Here is a 21,657-nt window from a genome sequence, read left to right on the forward strand (position 1 = left end):
TTTAGTTTTTCTGGTTAATAATTAAATAAATCCTATTTTAAGTTAAAAAGATTGAATTTTTCCTGTTTTGCATTAATTCAGACAGTCACAGTGCATCTCAGATAAAGCCAAACAGTCAGCCCATTTTCCGGGCAGATATCACTCTGGCTATTCCCAATATCACCATGGTCCCTGCCCTGGAAGACATCCAGCAGGTGCTGAACAAGGCTGTGGAGTGCATTGTCAGTGTCACCAAGGGGGTGAGACAGTGGAGCAGTGAGCTGTTGTCCAAGGTGGGTGTGGGATGAAGAAATTATTTCATATTGAAGCTGCTTCTTTTGCAGATGGAACTGAGCTGAAAAATATCCTTTTATGTTGTAGAAAAAGATGCATGAAAGAAAAATGGTTGCTTTGCAGAATAATGAGGACAGTGATTCTGATGTTGAAATGGGAGAAAATGAACCTCAAGGTAAATGTTCCTTTAGTTCTTTTTAACTGGTCATTGTAAACCAATATGTATCGAGCTAAACCATGCAATCCTCAAATCAGAATAGGTTGGGATATTAATCTGTGAGCCAGTTTTAAGTGTATAAAATATAAAGATTTATGTATTTTAATGTCATCATTATAAATAATTAACCTCTAGTGGGTATCTCACAGTTTTGGGTATATCATTAATTTCTAGCCCAATGTAATGATGAGAACTGGGGGACAAGAAGGGTTTAATTTCTCAGTTTAAAGAGATACTTGTCATCACCACAATAATTATTCCAGATAATAAAGAGACATTTTTGATCTATTATGTGTCCTGTTTTGCTGACAAGCTGTGATGTAAGAACATGTTGTACATCCCATGGTTTTCATTTGTAGTTTCTAAAATTAGGGAACATATGACATACAATGATATGCAAGTTGCTAATTATATTAAATGTTGTCTTTAGTTCTGAAAACTCCTTTTATAGCAGTCTTGCAAACAGTAGACTCCATGTAATTTTCATTTAGTGCTCATGTCCCTTGAATCAACTAACCATGAGGAAGAAACTGAAGCAAATTTCTCTTTAAAACAGTCTGTTACTGAGAAGGATAGAGACAGCTTAAAACAACTTTACCCACAACTTACAATATTATTTATTTATTTTAGCTGAAAAGCCTATGTTATTATTGAAACTCAAAACATGTTCAATTATGAGTTATATCTTAAATTGAGAAGAAAAAAATGTTAAGTAAAAAATTGTATATATATTTTTGTCATGACAAAAAATAGTGATAATAAATCAGCCACATCTTTTTAAAAATAATAGCTTTGAGATATAGTTTACATAATAGAATTTACCCTTTAAAGTATAAAATTCAGTGGTTTTTAGAATGTTCTCATCATCACCACTATCTAGTTTTAGAATATTTTTATCGCCCCCAAAGAAATCTTGTACCCATTGGCATCACTCCCCATTCCCCTGTCACCCAGTCTGGGCCATCATTCATCTACTTTCTGTGGATTTGCCCGTTTTGGACATTTCATATAAATACCATCATACAATATGTGCTTTTTGTGACCAGCTTCTTTCACTTAGCATAATGTTTTCAAGATTGATCTATACTGTAGCATGTATCAGTTTTTATTCCTTTTTATTGACAAATACTATTCCATTTTGTGGATATATCACATTTTATTCATCCACTCATCAGTTGATGGGTATTTGTATCATTTCTATTTCTTAGCTATTATGAATAACCCAGCTATAAACATTCATGTAAAATTTTTTTTGTGTGGACATTTGTTTTTATTTCTCTTGGGTATATACCTATAAGTGGAGTAGCTAAGTTCTATATCCACTGGTTGGGCTTTCTCATGTGTAGTTTCTATCGATTGCTTTTGTTCCTGTGTGTAAACACTACTTTACTGTGTCTTTGCATGTCTCATAATTTAAATTTTTGTTGAAAACTTGATTTTAAAGAGCATAATGTGACAACGCTGAGAATCTGATTCTCTTTCTCCCAGGGTCTGTTGTTATTGTTGCTGTTTGTTTCTTTCCTGACTTTCCCAGACTAATTCTATAAACTTTGTCTTTCCTGTGGTGTGTACTTTTGTAATCTCTGCTCGATTAGCTTAGTGGTCAACTAGTGATTGCACAGAGATTTCCTTTAATGTTTTGAACTAGTAAGTCTTCTACCCTTTGCCTGGGGAGACTGTGTGTGTGTTGGAGCACTATGTGTAGAGCACCCTGAAAGCTCAGTTAAGTTTGAACACTGCCTTAGTCTTTGTTTACTGGTTGTGCAAAGCCTCAAATTCAGCCAGAGTTGAAAGATAGGAGCATCTTTAGGTCTTCCTGGTCATGTGACTAGCTCTGTACATATGTGTGGACTCTTAAGCTACAGGAATACTTCAGGCCTTTCCATGGCCCTCTATGGACATCTTATTACCCAGATCACTAACTTTCTCACCAACCTCTTGTTTGCCCCAACTAAGAGCATAGTGTCAGGCAGCTATGAAGTTAAATAATTATTGCTGATTATTTTTGACAAACATCTTGGATATAGGGAATATTTATTTTTATTATTTTTTTAACTCAGTGAGTTTTGAGTCAGGTCAAATAAAAATAAACTCTTTGAACGAGTCTTTTCCAGGGAGAGTTTAGACAGGTCAAATAGTGACAATTTTGGGGGACTTCCTGAGGAGCTCCAGACTCCTCAGGAAATTTTGAGCTCCTCAGGTGACTGCTAGGCTGTGGTTTTTGCAGTCACAATTTTCAAGGCTGCTGTTTTTTTGAGACCACTGCATAGACAGGCAAGAGGCAATGGGCGTAGAACAAGTTAAAACACCACAAAACTCTCTGTTGTTACAAACTTTAGCATTTTTCTTGACTAAACAAATGTTTCTTAGATTATTGCCAGCTTTGGTTAATTTCCGGAGTCCTGAGAAATTGATGTTAACACTGTTTTTCAATGTTTTCATTTGCTTTTACAAAGAAGATTTTCTAAAGTCCTTACTTTACCACTACAGAAATCCCCTCCACTTTTTAAAGTATTGTTCCCTTTGCTGTTGATATAAACATTTTTCTCTTTTTCTGCTTTTAGATAACTTTGAGATAGCATCTGTAAACTTACCCATTCCTGTACAAACCAGGAACTACTATAAGAATGTTTCTGACAACAAAGAGATTGTAAAGTTAGTCTCTGTGCTTAGCACAATCATCAACTCCACCAAAAAGGTATGTCACGAGAATTTTTAGCCAGAGCCCTTTGCTTCATAACATGGCTTTGTGAAGCTGAACGTCATAGACTTGTGCTACGTGTAGCCAGGGTCTCACCTACTGTGACTTTGGTGAGCTGCGTATGGTACCTTGTATGTGCTCAGCAAATGTTTGTTTAAAGATTCATTCTAGGTTGCAAGGTGAAAGAGAACTATTGTTCCCATGTCTTATATTGTGTTATCCTTAGTGCCTTTAACCTATTTATTTATTTAGATAAATCTAACATTTCAAATAAATCTAACATTTTGATATGTCCTGAAGCATGTCAGACTGGTGTTACAATTTACCTTTGTAGAGTCAGTGATACTAGTACATTTGAAATAGAATAAGATTTACAGTCAATTTTTATATTTGTGTAGGCAGGCAAATCTTAAAATATTTCAGATAAAAATTTATGTATATTGCCATTTGGAAACCAGATAATACGGAGAAATAGAGAAAATATTAATGTTGTCAATGCAAACTTTTGCTAGATAAGGGTATAAATTTGGGTTAATTTTTATTTACAACCTGTTCTCTCAACTTTCCCTTTTTTGGGGGTCAAATCTGTTTTTATGCTCAAAGAGGCTCAAAACCCTGAAGTCAATTTCTACTTTAAAAATATATATATTCACATGGTCAGTGAGCTCTGTTGACTCTTTAAAATAGTTTTTAGTGTTGAAGGCATAGTTGCCCCTCAGTAAGTACATTTTTTTCTGTTACTTAGTTTTGATGGAATGGGTATCATTTGTTTTGAAAGCATTTTGAAAGGCTACCGCTGATGTAACCATGTGAGGGAATATTAAGTTTAATTTTAAAGTGTTCCCAAGGGAACTGGAAGATTTTGCATTTATACATTTTCAATTTTATTTCTTTTTTTTTTTCTGAAGCTGGAAACGGGGAGAGACAGTCAGACAGACTCCCGCATGCGCCCGACCGGGGTCCACCCGGCATGCCCACCAGGGGCGATGCTCTTCCCACCAGGGGGTGATGCTCTGCCCCTCCGGGGCGTTGCTCTGCCGCGACCAGAGCCACTCTAGCGCCTGAGGCAGAGGCCAAGGAGCCATCCCCAGCGCCCGGGCCATCTTTGCTTCAATGGAGCCTTGGCTGCGGGAGGGGAAGAGAGAGACAGAGAGGAAGGAGGGGGGGGTGGAGAAGCAAATGGGCGCTTCTCCTATGTGCCCTGGCCGGGAATCGAACCCAGGTCCCGCATGCCAGGCCGATGCTCTACCACTGAGCCAACAGGCCAGGGCCTCAATTTTATTTCTTAATGTATTGAAGGTCCTGTATTTAATTTTGCCCTAGAGATAATATTCACGTAATTCAATTTAACAAATATTCATCTAGTGCTTAGTTTATCAAGCTTTAAAGTAAATGATAAAGCTAAGTAGTGTATTTTATAAGGATAATGAACATTCAGATGTATTTTCTAATATTTTATAATCATAGGAAAATGCAATAAAATAAGTCAATAATAAAACCCGTTATTTTCTCTGAACTTAAGCAGCCTCTTATGAAAATATAAGGGTAAGACTTAGCAATGAAAATTAACATACTTCTGGCAACAGATGTACTTATCTCTTTGTCACTTTTCTTGCATTTGCTTTTTTTTTTTTTTAAATTTGAAGAAATGTACAGATATTAGTCTTCCTTAAAGTACTAGAAAGGGTTGGCACTTAGAATGATTTGAAAGACTTTTTCCGGTTTGAAAGGATGGCCAAATTGTATCTAGAGGAATATATGAGAGGTTGGTCCTAGTGCTAGACGTGGCCAGCCTGTCACAGCCATAGACCCTTCTGAAAGGTTCTCTCTCAATTGTAGAAAATCCTGGGATCTAGCCCCTTTTCTTTTGCCGTAGATGATTGGATCAGAATGTAAATCTGACCTACATTCAGTACTTCTATAGTCTGGTCATCAACTAATAGCATTGCTAGGCTTAAAAAGATAAGTTAGCTGGACCAAACCATCAAAATAACCTTGGCAAAAAATAGACAAAACAACACTATATAAGTAGTTTGTATAGTTTTTCCTTTATGCTCTAGGTTACCGCCACTCTAAAAAGTTTCAATTTAAAAAAGACTGACACTTCCAGATAAAATAAATGAAAGTCTAAAACATTTAGTTAGGATATATCTAAATATTATAAACTCTTAGATGTTGAAAGAGCTAAGGATTCTGGAATTTCTACCTATAGCCAGGGATCTTTGATCATCTACAGTGTGTCCGTAAAGTCATGGTGTGCTTTTGACCGGTCACAGGAAAGCAACAAAAGACGATAGAAATGTGAAATCTGCACCAAATAAAAGGAAAACTCTCCCAGTTTCATACCTATTCAGTGCAGTTCGATGTGGGCTCATGCACAGATTTTTTAGGGCTCCTTAGGTAGCTATCCCGTATAGCTTCTACAGACTCGTCACTGACTGATGGCCTACCAGAACGGGGTTTCTCCACCAAACTGCCGGTTTCCTTCAACTGCTTATCCCACCAAGTAATGTTATTCCTATGTGGTGGCGCTTCGTTATAAAAGCACCGATATTCATGTTGCACTTTGGTCACGGATTCGAATTTAGCGAGCCACAGAACACACTGAACTTTCCTCTGTACCGTCCACATCTTGACTGGCATGGCCGTGGGCTGCTCCGCTGTATACACGGTGTTACATCATCATCTGTGCATGCGCACATGCTGCCACATCATTCTACAGAAACTGGGAGGGTTTTCCTTTTATTTGGTGCAGATTTCGCATTTCTATCGTCTTTTGTTGCTTTCCTGTGACCGGTCAAAAGTGCACCATGACTTTACGGACACACTGTGTAATTCATTCTCCAAATCATCACCCATTTGTGAATGTCTAGCTGCTGTTGCAATGCATTCTGGGCACTCATGTCAACATGTCAACTCATGTTTGGGGAGAGGCTGTGGTTGGGAGAAGCAGTGATAGGCTTAGCTTTCTGCATTTTGATGTTGAGACGTCTCAATAACCATTATACCTGTATCTCTGAGGGAATTTTAGCTACATGTGGGGATTGAAGTAAACTACTTGGTTTGATACAGGTTGGTGCAATTTTGGACGAGTTAGAATGCTATTCATAATACTCTATTTTTTAAAAAATAATTGATTTTTAATTTTATCTTAGTTTAAATTTTTTTTCTTATGCAGATGTAACTGAAATTATAATATATATCTATAGAAAAAGTTGATTCTCAAAAAGTGTAACCATTATAAATGAAGACACACATTTTTAATTCTTTGTAGGTGATATGATTATCTACCAAGTAGACTTGAGAGACTAATCTGAAAAAAAATATGGGCCAATAAGAGTTAAGTTAGTAGTCAATTGAGAAGTAATTATAGGCATTCTGCTATAATGTAATAAGCATGTTCCTGAAAATCTTGTTTTGCAAATTTGCACATTTAATAAATAGAGATTATGAGAAAAGCAGAATTGAGACACACACACAAAACAGGAAATTTTATAATCAGAGTAGCAATAAAAACGATAACAATCATAGTGAAACATTAACCCATTTAATAATACCCTGAAAAGTATAGAACTTTACTATCAAAAAGTGAAAAGAAACTTGGTAGAAGGTGGTGTAAGAAACAGTCGAAGCTGCTGAGTTTTGGAAACAAGGATAAAATATGCAAAGATCAGATTGAACTGTGCAAAGGACATTTTCAAAACAAAGTGGTGATTGAATGGACCCAAAAGGAAGAAGAGGAGAAGGGGGCATGGCACAAAGGATCCTACCTCTCAGTGGCTTGCTACTTTAGCTAGTACAACACAAAGTGCTGAGAAAAATGGTATTAAAGTGACCTGCCCATTGTATTGACCGCATTCCCTCATTACCAATTGTGAGCGAACCAATTTATCTTAAGGAAGCAAACAGAATTGTTTATTAAAAAATCAGCTTTTAAATATTATATGCCAGTTATAAAAATAGTGGGAAACAATGTCATTAAAAAATACCTATGACCATACCTACTAAGAAGGGTGTGGGAGCTCTATGAAGATTAATCTAAAACTTTACAAGGAATTAAAAAAAATGATTGGGAGATTTAGAAACACATGCTGTGTTTCTAGATGGGATGATTTAATATCATTCAGATGTCAGTGTCTATCAAATGAATTTATACATTTTATGTAATTTGATGCAGTGCAATTTGATTCTGTTTTGCCCCTCTAGATCTAATCTCTACTCTCTGAGTTCAAGTCAATAGGTTTCTGTAGTCCTCCAGCCTGCTGGGAACTACCAAGGTCATATGGAAGAAACCTACTCCAGATACAAACTTATATCAAGAGGGAGAGGGGGAGGCTTGTCAAGGGAGGCAAAGAAGACCTGAATTTCCTTCTCCCTTAGCTTGTATTGATCAGAAGCAGAACAGAGGTAACAGGATTACAAGGGAGGGAGGCCAGGTGACTAGGGGAAAGAATGACTAATGGCCATTTTGCTGACATGGAGAAAGTGCTAATTTGAGTCAGTACATTCTTTTCTTTTGCTAATTAACAAGCACAAAGGAAGGGGCAATCTGGAACCCCTAGGCTAATAATTTTCTAAAGCCCGTTCACATGCATTCCTTTGTGTCTGCACAAAGGTCACTCACTCACTCAGTTTCTTGGTGTTTGGATCCAAGAGACATTTACTCAGGGTTTTTAATTAAAGTTCCCCAATGGAAGTCATAGAGGGTTCAAGGTTAGATGGGTGATTCCCTACAGGTTTCCATTAGGGTTTCAGTAGATTCTGCCAATGAACATCTTGGAGGAGAAATTGGGACGAGGAGAAGAGAATGACCTTTTTCCCCTATAGTATACTCTCTGTAGCGTGATTTTGAGGTGTGATTTTTGATCAAGATCTAGCTCCAATCAAGAGGTCCTTGTTCATAAGAGTCTTTATGGACTTTCTCTTTTTCTACTTTCTAGAAACTGCTCCCCTTTTCTTTCTGGCTAGGAATGGTCAGTTTCATTGTTATTAGTCATGGGTATTAGTATTATTGTTTACACTGTTGTATATATCCTAGTTCTGTGGTATTTCCAACTAATCACACAGTTCACTAATTGAGCATTGCAGTGAATTCATGGGAACCATCAGTGATTGGCTAATGTTCACTGTCAGCATGACGCCATTTCTTTTTCTTTTCAACACAATCTTATTAGTTTTATTTTATTTATTATTATTTTAAAATTATTTTCATTTTTCAATTAATGTTGATATATATTGTTATATTAGTTTCAGGTGTACATGCCAGTGATTAGATACTACATAACTTACTAAGTGATCATCCCTACAAATCTCACACCCATCTGGCACTGGTACATAAGTACTGTAAAGCCAGCAGGCAGGGCCGGGGCCACTAACACAGCAGCCCGGCCCATGCAGGTTCGCATTGGATTCGGACAGTCGGTAAAGAAACAGCGGAGCCAAAAACTGATGGGCCATAGCCTTTAATCCTACCTTGCACCCGGCGGGCAAGTAAAAACACACACTGGGCTCCAAAACCCAGTCACATTCAGTGCTCATAAAGCCACTGACTTATCCGAGTTTCCTAGAATCAAAGGTTTCTAGCTCACCAGCCTTCTTCTCCTCAGTTCCCCATCTGCTTCCTTATCCCAGATACAAACTCTACACAAACTGGCATCTCACTCAGCACTCCGCCATCTTGGCTGCTTCTCCTGGCCTCCTCCACGTGGCCTCCTTTAGCTGCTGGCTCTACTCTCTCCGCTCTCTCATGCTAACCTCAGGAACCAAGAGCCCAAACTCTCGTTCCGTCCCCATTTTATAGTGTAGAAATCCAAACCCTTAATCCAATATACATAACAGGGAAGTCTCTAATACAAAGTCACTTCTCTGAGGCATGATTGGATTGTACCACCCCACATCAAGACGGGTGGGAGAGGCTTAATCCCAAAACCAAGCCCCAGGCTACAATGATCCTGTCTGCCTCCAACACACATTAATATCACCTGGGCGATGGCATCTTTAACAAAGTGAGCATAATACATTTTATCCGCCCAACAAGTACTTATTAAAGTGTTATTGTCTATATTCCCTATGCTGCACTTTATAGCTCCCACAATATTCTGTAACAACCAACTTGTACTTCTTTTTATTTTTTATTTTATTTTTAAAATTTTTCCAAACTTAGAAGCGAGGAGGCAGACAGACAGACTTCCGCATGTCCCAACCAGGGGGCGATCCTCTGCCCATCTGGGCTGTTGCTTCATTGCAGCTGGAGCCATTCTAGCGCCTGAGGTGGAGGCCATGGAACCATTCTCAGCGCCCAGGCCAACTTTGCTCCAATGGAGCCTTGGCTGTGGGAGGAGAAGAGAGAGTTAGAGAGGAAGGAGAGGGGGAAGGGTAGAGAAGCAGATGGGCACTTCTCCTAAGTGCCCTGACTGGGAATCAAACCTGGCACTTCCACATGCCCGGCCGACGCTCTACTGCTGAGCCAACCAGCCAGGGCCCCCAATTTGTACTTCTTAATCCTTCAGTTTTTCACCTATCTCCTCAACCCCCTATCAGCAACTGTCAAAATGTTCTTTGTATCTATGAGTCTGTTTTTATTCTGCTTGTTTATTTATTTTTTAGATTTAATTGTTGATATATAGTTATTGCCAGTTTATTGTTCATATTTTTTATCTTTTAAAAAGTTTTCTTAAAGAATATCTTTTAGCATTTCATGTAATTCTGGTTTGGTGGTGAGGAACCCTAGCTTTTTCTTGTCTGGGAAGCTCTTTATAGTATATCCTTCAATTCTAAGTGATATTTCTGTAGGGCAGAGTAATCTTGGTTATAGGTTCTTCTGTTTCATTACTTTGAATATTTTTTTGCCAATCTCTTCTGGCCTGCAAAGTCATTGTTGAGAAATCAGCTGACATTATTTTATAGTTGTTTTTTAAATTATTTAGAAAATTAAATTTAACAGGGTGATATAGATCAATGAGTACAGAGATTTCAGGCAAACATTTCTATAGCATTTGAACAGTTAATTATGTTGTATACCCATCACCCAAAGTCAGATCATTTTTTGTCACCTTATATTTGTCCCTCTTTTTTTTTTTTTTTTGTATTTTTCTGAAGCTGGAAACGGGGAGAGACAGTCAGACAGACTCCCGCATGCGCCCGACCGGGATCCACCCGGCATGCCCACTAGGGGGCGATGCTCTGCCCACCAGGGGGTGATGCTCTGCCCCTCCGGGGCGTCGCTCTGATGCGACCAGAGCCACTCTAGTGCCTGGGGCAGAGGCCAAGGAGCCATCCCCAGCGCCTGGGCCATCTTTGCTCCAATGGAGCCTCAGCTGTGGGAAGGGAACAGAGAGACAGAGAGGAAGGAGAGGGGGAGGGGTGGAGAAGCAGATGGGTGCTTCTCCTGTGTGCCCTGGCCGGGAATCGAACCCAGGACTTCTGCACGCCAGGCCGACGCTCTACCACTGAGCCAACCGGTCAGGGCCTATTTGTCCCTCTTTACACCCTCCTGTTCCCTCACATTTTTCTTCCCCTGGTAACTGCTGTTATTTTATCTCATATCCATGAGCCTCAGTTTTATATCCCACCTATTGTGAAATCATACAGTTCTTAGCTTTTTCTGATTTACTTATTTCACTCAGTGTAATGTTATCAAGGTCCATCCTTGTTGTAATTGATCCGATGTCATCATTTCTTATGACTGAGTAGTATTCCATTGTATATATGTACCATATCAGCTGACATTCTTATAGAAGTTCCCTTATAGTTAACTAACTGCTTTTCTCTTACTAACTTTAAGATTCTCTCTTAAACTTTTACATTTAATTATGATGTGTCTTGGCATGGGCCTCTTTGAATTCATCTTGTTTGGGACTCTCTGTGCTTCTTAGACTTGTATGTCTATTTTCTTCACCAAGTTAGGGAAGTTTTCTGTCGTTATTTTTTTCAAACAGGTTTTCAATTCCTTACTCTCTTCATTCTCCTTCTGGCACCCCCATGGTGCAAATGTTGGTATGCTTGAAGTAGTCCCAGAGGCTTCTCACACTATCTTCATTTTTTGGATTCTTTTTGCTGTCTGATTGTGTATTCTTTTGCGTCTTTATATTCCAAGTCACTGATTTGAAGCTTGGCTTCATCTACTCTACTGTTGATTCCCTTTAAATTAGTCTTCATTTCAGTTAGGATATCCTTCATTTCTGACTGGTCTTTTTTTTATTGCTGTTGAGTTCTCACTAAGTTCCTTGAGTATCCTTATATAGATGCAGTGTTTTGAACTCTGCATTTAGTAGAGTTTTTGTCTCCATTTTGTTAGTTCTTTTTCTGGAGTTTTGTTCTCCTCTTTCATTTGGGATATGTTTCATTGTCTCCTCATTTTGGCTGTCTCCTGTGTTTGCTTCTATGTGTTAGGTAGAGCTGCTTCATCTCGCAGGCATGGCAAAGTGGTCTAATGTAGTAGGTGTTCTGTAGGGTGCAGTGGCACAGCATCCTCTATCACCCAAATTGGGTACTCAGGGTGCACCTCCCGTGTGGTCTGTGTAACCCTCTTCTTATAAGTTGAGCCTTGATCACTGTTGACACATCAATGGGAGGGATCTGCTCCCAGGCCCATCAGCTGCAAGGACTGGCTGTGAGCACCCTGGAGGGTCAGCTGTGTAAGGGTCCATCTGCACAGCAGGACTTACTTTAAGGAGGATCTGCCCACTAAGTTCACCCCTTGAGTGTGTTGCTTGTGGAGGTGGTTGGGTGGGGCATTTTAGCATGGTCTGAAGCTGTCTACTATGTGCACTGGCTCAGGGGTCTCCAGGCTTAGGTCAGGAGGTATCTGTATTCTGCTTGGGCCAACCGGCATGACCAAGCAATCTGAAGATGGCTGCTACTTGTGCTGGGCTTAGAGGTGTCCAGGCAAGGCTAAGCTGTGAACTAAGGTTGGCTGCTGCTAGTGGTGGGCCTGGAGCCACTTAGCAAGAGGTATGGGGCACATTGAAGCCAGATGTTGCTTGTTTGAGAGACTTTAGGAAAATCTGAAGCATGCACCATGACAGGCCATTTGTATGGAAAAGTCACTATAAACAGCTTGAGTGAGCCCTAAAGTTGAGTAGGGTGGGGCCTCAGGGAATCACCAGATTAGGGCAAACAGAACTGTCTGGCATCAGAGTGGGAGCTGGGGGCAGGTTTCTTACGGATAGAAGTAAGTGCTGATAGGGACCATTGTTACTTTGATAAGTTCTCCCCACAGAGCCAGCAAATGGGTGCCACGTCTGAAACTCCATCAACCTGGCTAACAAATAATCTTATTTGTATCCTAGGAAGTTACTACATCCATGGATTGCTTTAAATGCTACAATCACATTTGGCAAAAGGAGAAAGAAGAAACCATTATGACGTTTATTATGAAAAACCCCTTGTTTCCTGAATTTGAATCCCAGATTCTGTATTTCCAAAACCTAGAGCAGAAAATTAATGCAGAGCCTGAATATATCTGCGTGGGTGCCATTGCTCTGTACACAGGTTGGTTCATTTCCTTGTAGACAGCCATAAAAATTCAACAGCATCATTCTGTTTCTTTACCAAGATTAGTATTCCAGAGAGTTTAGCTATCTTAAAGATTAACTTTTCTTTTATGGGCCTCCAGCTTGAAGACCAATTTGTAGACTTGTTTTTAATTCCCTTCTGCATGATTATTTATTCTGGACTATTTTGAACACTTTGCTGCTGAACCTTGAAAATAAATGCTAATTCAGAGAAGAGAGGTCTGTTATATTTGCAATTCAAGTTTACCTTCCTTTAGTGAATGATGGCAGCAACCTTCAGCCTTACCCCCAATGATTTTGATATGTACTTCACTTCTCTTTTAGCACTTTGAACTGTGTTTTCAATTATTGGAAAACAAGCTTTATAACACACACACACACACACACACACACACACACACACACACACACACACACACTGATTAGGAAAAACTTTTTTTTTTTTTTTCTAATTTGGTTTTTCATGTGTTAGAAGGCTCAGATGCTAAGTATGTATTTACTCTTGGTGAGCATTTGAATTGGGTTTTCTTATACTAGTTCATGTTTTCAAACTGAATTGTGGATACTTGGGTTTTATAGCTGACTTGAAGTTCACCTTGACTGCTGAGACGAAGGCCTGGATGGTTGTCATCGGTCGCCACTGTAACAAAAAATACAGGAGCGAGATGGAAAACATTTTTACACTTGTTGAGGATTTCAACAAGAAACTGAATCATCCAATTAAGGATCTGGATGATATTCGGATTGCTATGGTGGCACTAAAGGACATCAGGGAGCAGCAAATTTCCATTGACTTTCAAGTAGGACCCATTGAGGTAACAGACTTGTTCATTATAGAATTATCTCCACATGTTGGGAGAGATTAGCTGAACTGTTGACCAGCTCTGGACTGGAGTTATTGGGTGCTAAACCTAGGAGCAACAATTTCAGTAAAGATGATTTCTAACCCTTATTGGATGCCTTCTGTGGGCCAGTATTAGACTCTCAGGGACAGAGCCTGAGATGAGCATTTCTGTGCATGTGGCTTGTTGATGAGTGTTCACTGGAGAGAGGAATGAGGGAAACAGGAGAGCAGGAGGTCAGTTTATGGGGAGCTAAGTGAGGATGTGATCTGACTCAGCCTGATCCCATGGGGAACAGTGAAGCATGAATTGTACCACACAATTTTTTTTCCATTGTGTGGCAAGGGATTGCTCTTTGTACCCCCAGGTCTGTTGGTCATCGACCATCACCTCCCCATGAGGAGGCTCCTATTCAGTTGAGGACAATTTTCTAGGAAGAGGACAGCGTGATCCCCACAGCCAATGCTCCCCAAAGTTGGGAATGCAAATACCCACTGGCAAATGGAACCTAGGTGGGACACTAACAGTGTCCATTCATGTATTAACTCTGTAATAACTCATGTAATCCTTCCTACAACCCCCACTTTATGCACAAGGAAACTGAGGGGCTACGAAATTATGCAATTTGATTAGTGTTGCACATTACTTTTGTTTTTATTTTTGTACTGTCTTTGTTTAGATGAAAATATTTTATTAGGAGTGAGTCACTGGATTTATTCTTTTAAATGCGACTAGTATAATTGTAGCGTTAAAACAATTTCAGACATGAAAACATTGCCTTTTTCTCACACATTCACATAACTTGAATGTCTGGACTTATACTCTGATGCTCAGGATCCTACTCTGGTCTCATATTTTCTGGACCTCTCTTTGAATGTTTAGAAATGTCAAATTACTGTGAAGATGGTACAGATGACTGCACATTTGCATCTCTGTTGTATTGGGTCAGGGACTCACATGGTCCAATGTGCTTTTCTTGGAAATAAAAACATCAAGGAAAAGAGTCCTTTCTTTGTGTAGGACCAGTGGAGTCTGTGGGGTCTGAAGAGGAGGCCCAGTAGCTGACAACCTGTTTTCTTCACCTGAGGGTTAAAACAAAACTATAGTCAAGTAGTCAAGATCAAAATACAATCTTTATTATGGCTAAAACTTAGTGGGAAGACATGATTTAGCGTACAACTCTCATATTTCCATTATACCTTTCACCCCTTGTGAATGCTAAATCTCAGAATTGGGCTCTCATCAGAGATAGTATTAGAAAGCTGCAGGCCCCAGTGGCCCTGTTCCATTTTATTGGATGAAGGTGCTGATCAGAAGCATGCCTGCAAGGAGAAAAAGGGAAGAGGAAAGAGGCCCTGGGCTGTGCTTGCCAAAGCAAGAGTCTTCTCCCAAATCAACAATGAGATACCCATTGTACCTCTATGGGGAGGAGAAGGGGCCAGGATATTTAGGGAAATTTTTTTTCTTGTGAAAACTAACTTTTGCCTCATTTTAATCTTCTAACCAAGAGCTTCATCCAGGATTTTGCATCCTGAAGGCAGTGACTTGGCCCAAGCTCTGATTCATGAACACCCTCTGTGTCTTATTATTGGAACTTCTTAACCAGCAAGTGAAATATGACAGATACCTTTTATTTGTGTAATGGTTTATAGTTTTTAAAGTGCATTTAAAATTATATGTATTTTTGATATTCACAAAAATCTTGTGAAGCAGCCAGAGAAGTTTTCTGTTTGACAAATGAGGAGTTCAGGGGCTCAGTGGCTCACTAACCTTTTACAGTTTGAAAATAAAGTAACTAGAACTCTCTGGGTGGGGCCCAGTTATGCTGATCTTTTTCATTCTAATGTTTTAATGAGTAGTGACTGTGTATAGATTTATGCATATGACTGACAGGAGTTAAATTTGTCTTCTTTTCTGTAGGAATCCTATGCCCTACTTAACAAATATGGGCTTTTGGTAGCAAAGGAAGAGATGGATAAAGTTGACGGTCTGCATTATGCTTGGGAGAAGCTTCTAGCACGTGCCAGTGAAGTTCAGAATGAATTAGTCTCACTGCAGCCCAGTTTCAGAAAAGAGCTTATTAGTACCATGGAGGTGTTCCTTCAAGACTGTCACCAGTTCTATTTGGACTATGATTTGGTACGACACATAGAATATGTAAAGTGTGTGTGTGTGTGTGTGTGTGTGTGTGTGTGTGTGTGTGTTATGTGCTGTAGAGTCAGCTCCGACTCCTGGTCACCCTATGAATGAGTGGTATCCACAATGTCTTGTCCTCAGCAGTCCTACTCAGGTCCTGTAAACCCATACCTGTGGCTTCTTTTATGTTGTCAATCCACCTCATATTTAGTCTTCCTCTTTTTCTGCCACCTCCTTTTTTACCCAGTGTTACTCTGTGTTTTCCAAAGAACTCTGCCCTCTCATGATGTGACCAAAGGAGGACAGCTTCAGTTTTGTCATTTTTGCCTCTAGTGTTGTTTCAGGCTTACTTTGCTCTAGGACCCACTTGTTCATCTTTCTGGCAATCAAGGTTGTCCTTAGAGCTCTCTTTCAACACTAGTTTTAAAATAAATAATTTTTTTCCTATCAGCCTTCTTCATCGTCTCTCTCTCTCTCTCTCTCTCTCTCTCTCTCTCTCTCCCTCTCTTTCTTAAGGGAGAAGCAGGGAGGCAGAGAAACAGACTCTTGCATGCGCCCGACCGGGATCCACCTGGCATGCCCACCAGGGGGCAATGCTCTGCCCATCTGGGGCTGTTGCTCAGTTGCAACTGGAGCCATTTTAGCACCTGAGGTGAGGCCATGGTGCCATCCTCAGCACCTGGGACCAACTTGCTCCAGTGGAGCCTTGGCTACAGAAGGAGAAGAGAGAGATAGAGAGAAGGGAGAGGGGAGGGTAGAGAAGCAGATGGTCACTTCTTTGTGCCCTGACAGGGAATTGAACTTGGGACATTCACATGCCGGACTGACACTCTACCACTAAGCCAACTGGCCAGGGCTGACTATTCCATTTTCTTGTCCACACATAGTAATTGGGAATATAAGGGTGTGGATACAAAATGTAATTGTTATATAAAGATTGTTTCAAATGTAATGAAATTCCCTAGGAATGAGAATTTTATTTTTGTGAGAACAAAGGCATTTCCCATTCACAACCCTTTTTTCTTGCAGTTTATCCAGGATTATTTCAATAGAAAATGGGGAATTTAAAAGTGTTATTTAGCCCCTGGCCGGTTGGCTCAGCGGTAGAGCATCGGCCTGGCGTGCGGGGGACCCCGGTTTGATTCCCAGCCAGGGCACATAGGGGAAGCGCCCATTTGCTTCTCCACCCCTCTTCCTTCCTCTCTCTCCCTTCCCCTCCCGCCACCAGGGCTCCATTGGAGCAAAGATGGCCTGGGCGCTGGGGATGGCTCCTTGGCCTCTGCCCCAGGCGCTGGAGTGGCTCTGGTCGAGGCAGAGAGCGATGCCCTGGAGGGGCAGAGCATCGCCCCCTGGTGGGCAGAGCCTCGCCCCTGGTGGGCGTGCCGGGTGGATCCCGGTCGGGCGCATGCGGGAGTCTGTCTGACTGTCTCTCCCCGTTTCCAGCTTCAGAAAAATACAAAAAAAAAAGTATTATTTATATCTTTGGACTATTATTGAAGTTGTTTGATAGCTTTCTAAATTGGTGGAGACAAAAACTATTTACATACAGTTATAACAGTCCTCCTTCCTACAGCATTTATTAGTTTCACAAGAGCACTCATCATGTTCCAGGCACTATCCTTGGTGCTGAAGACAAAAAAGTGGACAAGGAAGATAGTACCCATATATATATTTAAAATAAATTTGAGAGAGAGAGAGAGAGAGAGAGAGAGAGAGAGAGAAAGAGAGTGAGAGAAAGAGAGATAAAAAGCATCAACTCATAATTGCATCACTTTACTTGTTCACTGATTGCTTCTCATATGTTCCTTGACCAGAGGGTTCAAGCTGAGAGAGTGACCCTTAGCTTAAATCAGAGACTTTGGGCTCAAGTCAGTGACCTTGGGATCATGTTGACGATCCTGAGCTCAAGCCAGTGACTCCATGCTCAATCTGAATGAACCCACGGTCAAGCCTATGAACTTGAGGTTTTGAACCTAGGACCTCAGCATCCTAGGTTGATGCTTTATCCACTGTGTCACCACCGGTCAGGCATGTCCATATTTTATCCTACATATATGAGTTTTAGTGAAGAACCTTCTGCTGGGAACACATTGTATAATGAAACCCATTTCTAGGTGATTATAATATGGTACAGAAGGAACATATGTAGAATATTGGGTAAAATTTGTCCCTATTAACTAGTAGCATACCAGAATACAAAGTTAATGAAGTTAGGGAATTGGATTCATGCACTAGCTTCATAGGTGAGGGAGCACAGAAATCCACATATTTATGGTATTCTTTTTTATTTTTGAGATTTTTATTGCATTTATTGTGGTGGCATTGGTTAATAAAATTATATAGGTTTCAGGTGTACAATTCTATAATACATCATCTGTGTATTGTATTGTTCATTCACCACCCGAATTCAAGTCTCCTTCATCACTGTTTATCTTTCTTTACCCTCTTCTACCTCCCCCCATCCCTTTCCCTCTTGTAATCCCCATAGTGTTGTCTGTGTCTATGAGCAGTTGTTATTTTTTTCAACAAGTCCCCCAACCCCCCATCCCCTCTGACAGCTGTTATTCTTGGTGGTGGAGTAGGTGAAATCTACGCTTATCTCTTCTTGGGACCAAACTGGAGTTACAACTAAGGTGTTCTAAAGTAGAAAAACCTGATTGGAATGTTAAGATTATAGGTTATTTTACAAATAGATATTAGAATGGATGAATCTGTGAGTGTTTTGGCATTTTGCTTTGGTTCAAAACCAGACATTATATGTGCTTCTTGCAGAGTAGTCGTTAATCTTTGCCTTGACATCTAAGAAATGAGTAGTACATATTTTTAATTTTCAAAATTTCTTGATATATAGAAGTTGTGGCATTAACTTGGAGTTAGACTTGAAAATATTTCTTAATGAATTACTTGCCTGAATCCTTTTTAAATAAAAAAAACTGGTTTCTATCATGTATATGACATGCATGAACACTAACTTTGAGGTTCAAATACTTATAGCTCATGAAATTTATATGTAAATATTTCATTTTATTTTGTATTTATTTAAAACTTTTGTTACAGAATGGTCCAATGGCTAGTGGCTTGAAACCCCAGGAAGCCAGTGATAGGCTTATCATGTTTCAGGTAATCATTTTAGTTTCAATGACCTCTAAACCCAATGATTATATACTCTATAACCTTCATATAACATCAGGCTGGTTAACTCTTTCATGGACTGACATGAAATTTCTGGTGGACTGGCACTGGTTTATGGACCAGCATTTGTAAAACACTGTTCTAAAACAACCAGAGCCTTAATGTGTTTTAAACACATACCCACCATTGACATAGAAAGGCTTATTATGGAATATGGTATGTACTTACATTTAAAAATATGATTGAAAAAATATGATTGATATAGTTACAATTTGAGTTGATTTCTATGTAATTAATTATACTAAGTTAGTATTTCTCTTTATATGTGCTGAGATATCATACATTGATGATTTGCTGATCTGCCAGTCTTTTTTTAATTTGCATGTTTGTTTATGTTAAATTATTCTGGTAAGTTTACATTTGTGTTTTTATTAGAATCAATTTGATAATATCTACCGGAAATACATCACCTATACTGGAGGAGAGGAGCTTTTTGGTCTGCCAGTTACCCAGTATCCTCAGCTTCTTGAAATTAAGAAGCAACTAAATCTTCTCCAGAAAATATATACCCTGTACAACAGTGTTATAGAAACTATAAATAGCTACTATGATATCCTGTGGTCAGAAGTAAATATTGAAAAAATCAACAGTGAACTTTTAGAGTTCCAGAACAGGTGAGAAGTTCAATGTTTAACATACCCAGAGCTATTGTACCTGAAATGCTTTCTTATTTGATTGGTTGTCATGTTCTTTTTTCACTCCGGATGTTTAGCTAGCATGCCATGCTGCATTGCAGTTGTTTGTTATTACCCTTGTCAAAGGCTATTTGTTAATTATCCCATGTGTGTACACAAGGAGACAAGCACATCTTTTAAGCCTGGATGAATCTTGTCAGGAGCTTTTCTGCAGCTTGGAGGAGCTGATCTCTCCTTATTTTATACTTATGAAACAGTCAAAGTTCATGTTAATTGATTTTTCTGGAACAAAAGTGAGAGCACCATAATTTTTCTACATCCTGTTAAGTACACTGCTCACAAAAACTAGGGGATCAGGGAACATGCAGATACTCCAGTACTTTCAGCCTTTTGTACAGTGCATTTTCTCCAATGAAATAAAAGTGGGTTTTGCATCTCATTTGCATAATCGAACCACTTTGACTTGTCATTTGTTTTCTGATGTTCTTGTTTAATAAAAAAATCACATGCTTCTTTTTTAATAAATTTTTTTCTTGTTTAATAAAAAATCAAATACTTCTGTTTTTAATCGCTTTATATTCATTTTGAAATATCCCCTAATTTTTATGAGCAGTATATCAAATCCAAAGAAAAGGGATGGTCATTTATTGTATCATATTGGTTGACAGCCTGATTGTCTCTGCTGTGCCTTGTACTCGGTAGGGTCCCTAGACATATTTGTAGAACTGAACTGAATTGGGAGGCACCTCTATCCTTTAAAATAATGCCTTTTATCCAGTTTGTTGTTATGAGAAATTGAAATTTTCTTCTCCTGATTGGTAGGAGTAATTTTTATAGTGTAATAGCATATTAACATATTCTCTGATTCATGAGATTTAAAAATGTGGTAGGTATTCAAAGTAACTACTTTTGATAGAAATGCAGGCTGACAGTCTTGGACTGGAGACCTCTGGGTCCAGATTTGAATGGACTTTCATGGTGCCTTTCCTTCACAGATGTCGGAAACTGCCCCGGGCCTTGAAGGACTGGCAGGCTTTTCTGGATCTGAAAAAGACCATAGATGATTTCAGTGAGTGCTGTCCACTGCTGGAACACATGGCCAGCAAGGCCATGATGGACAGGCACTGGGAAAGGATAGCCGTTCTCACTGGGCATAGTCTGGATGTGGGAAATGAAAATTTCAAATTAAGAAACATCATGGAGGCACCTCTTCTGAAATACAAAGAGGAGATCGAGGTACAGCTGGCAGCCTGCTGTGGGGGGAGACTGAAAGGGCTCATGGGATTTATGTGACGGTATTCCTACACTATGGAGTGTTGCCTCAGCACGTCATGCCAGGACAATGAAAACTATTTTCCTGGCATCCAAATATTAATTGCTTTAGCAAATGTTTATGTGATAGGTACTGTGCTAAGTGCTGGGCACATGACGGTGCCCTGCCTTCCTAGTTCATTAATGAATTTGATTAATCAAATATTTATACAAATAAGGATATAGTTATATGTTGTGTAAATACCATTGAAGGAAAAATATGATGTTCTATGGAGTTCCTATAATAAATGGACTTGGCCTTACTGGGAGGTGGGAAAAGGGTGAGAAAGGTAGAGACTGTTGGGGTGCACCCACATGGCTGGTTGGGCAAAGGGAAGAAGCCTGTGTGGTGGGGGTTGTTGCTTGGAAAGTGTGAAGGGGGTTGGAAAGTACAACAATGACAATGCTAGGCAGAGAGAGAAGAGCACGTGTGAAGGGTCTGAGGTGTGTTTGGGTGACCATAGGAAGGCCAGAGTGTCTGGGGTCCAGGCAGTAGAGAAGAGATAGCTGAGAAAGGGGGGTCCAGTGGGGCTAGAGCGTGCTCTTGATTTTAGGCTTTGGAATAAGGAGGAGACATTTGGAAGATGCATTTTGAACAGGGGAGGCCATGGTTAGATTTTCATTTTGTGAAGTTCAGTCTGGTAGCTTTGAGGAGAAAGGCGTGGAGGAGGGCAAGGGAGATGGTGGGAAAGCCAACTGGGAGGTTATAAGAATATCTGAGGCGAGAGATAAGGGTATGTTGGATGCGTGAGCAGCTACTGAAGCTGGAGAGGTGAGGAAAGATTGAAGAGATCTGTAGGTGGTAAAACTGGGTAGAATTTGGTGATGGAGGGAA

The 21,657-nt window shown here is 39.8% G+C and overlaps 1 protein-coding gene across 3 annotated transcripts in view; it reads left to right on the forward strand.

The window, feature by feature from the left end:
* The window catches only part of DNAH5 (dynein axonemal heavy chain 5), a 316,293-nt gene that overhangs the window by 139,282 nt on the left and 155,354 nt on the right, over positions 1–21,657 (forward strand). For all 3 annotated transcript variants that reach the window (XM_066374372.1, XM_066374367.1, XM_066374381.1), the window contains 9 exons: positions 82–272; positions 361–448; positions 3,055–3,188; positions 12,482–12,683; positions 13,286–13,521; positions 15,469–15,687; positions 18,742–18,804; positions 19,252–19,490; positions 20,507–20,747. In XM_066374372.1, coding sequence (XP_066230469.1) covers positions 82–272; positions 361–448; positions 3,055–3,188; positions 12,482–12,683; positions 13,286–13,521; positions 15,469–15,687; positions 18,742–18,804; positions 19,252–19,490; positions 20,507–20,747 — 1,613 coding nt within the window. The remainder of the gene's footprint in view (positions 1–81; positions 273–360; positions 449–3,054; positions 3,189–12,481; positions 12,684–13,285; positions 13,522–15,468; positions 15,688–18,741; positions 18,805–19,251; positions 19,491–20,506; positions 20,748–21,657) is intronic.

Source organism: Saccopteryx leptura, chromosome 1 (assembly GCF_036850995.1).
Source record: "Saccopteryx leptura isolate mSacLep1 chromosome 1, mSacLep1_pri_phased_curated, whole genome shotgun sequence".
Classification (NCBI taxonomy): Eukaryota; Metazoa; Chordata; class Mammalia; order Chiroptera; family Emballonuridae; genus Saccopteryx; species Saccopteryx leptura.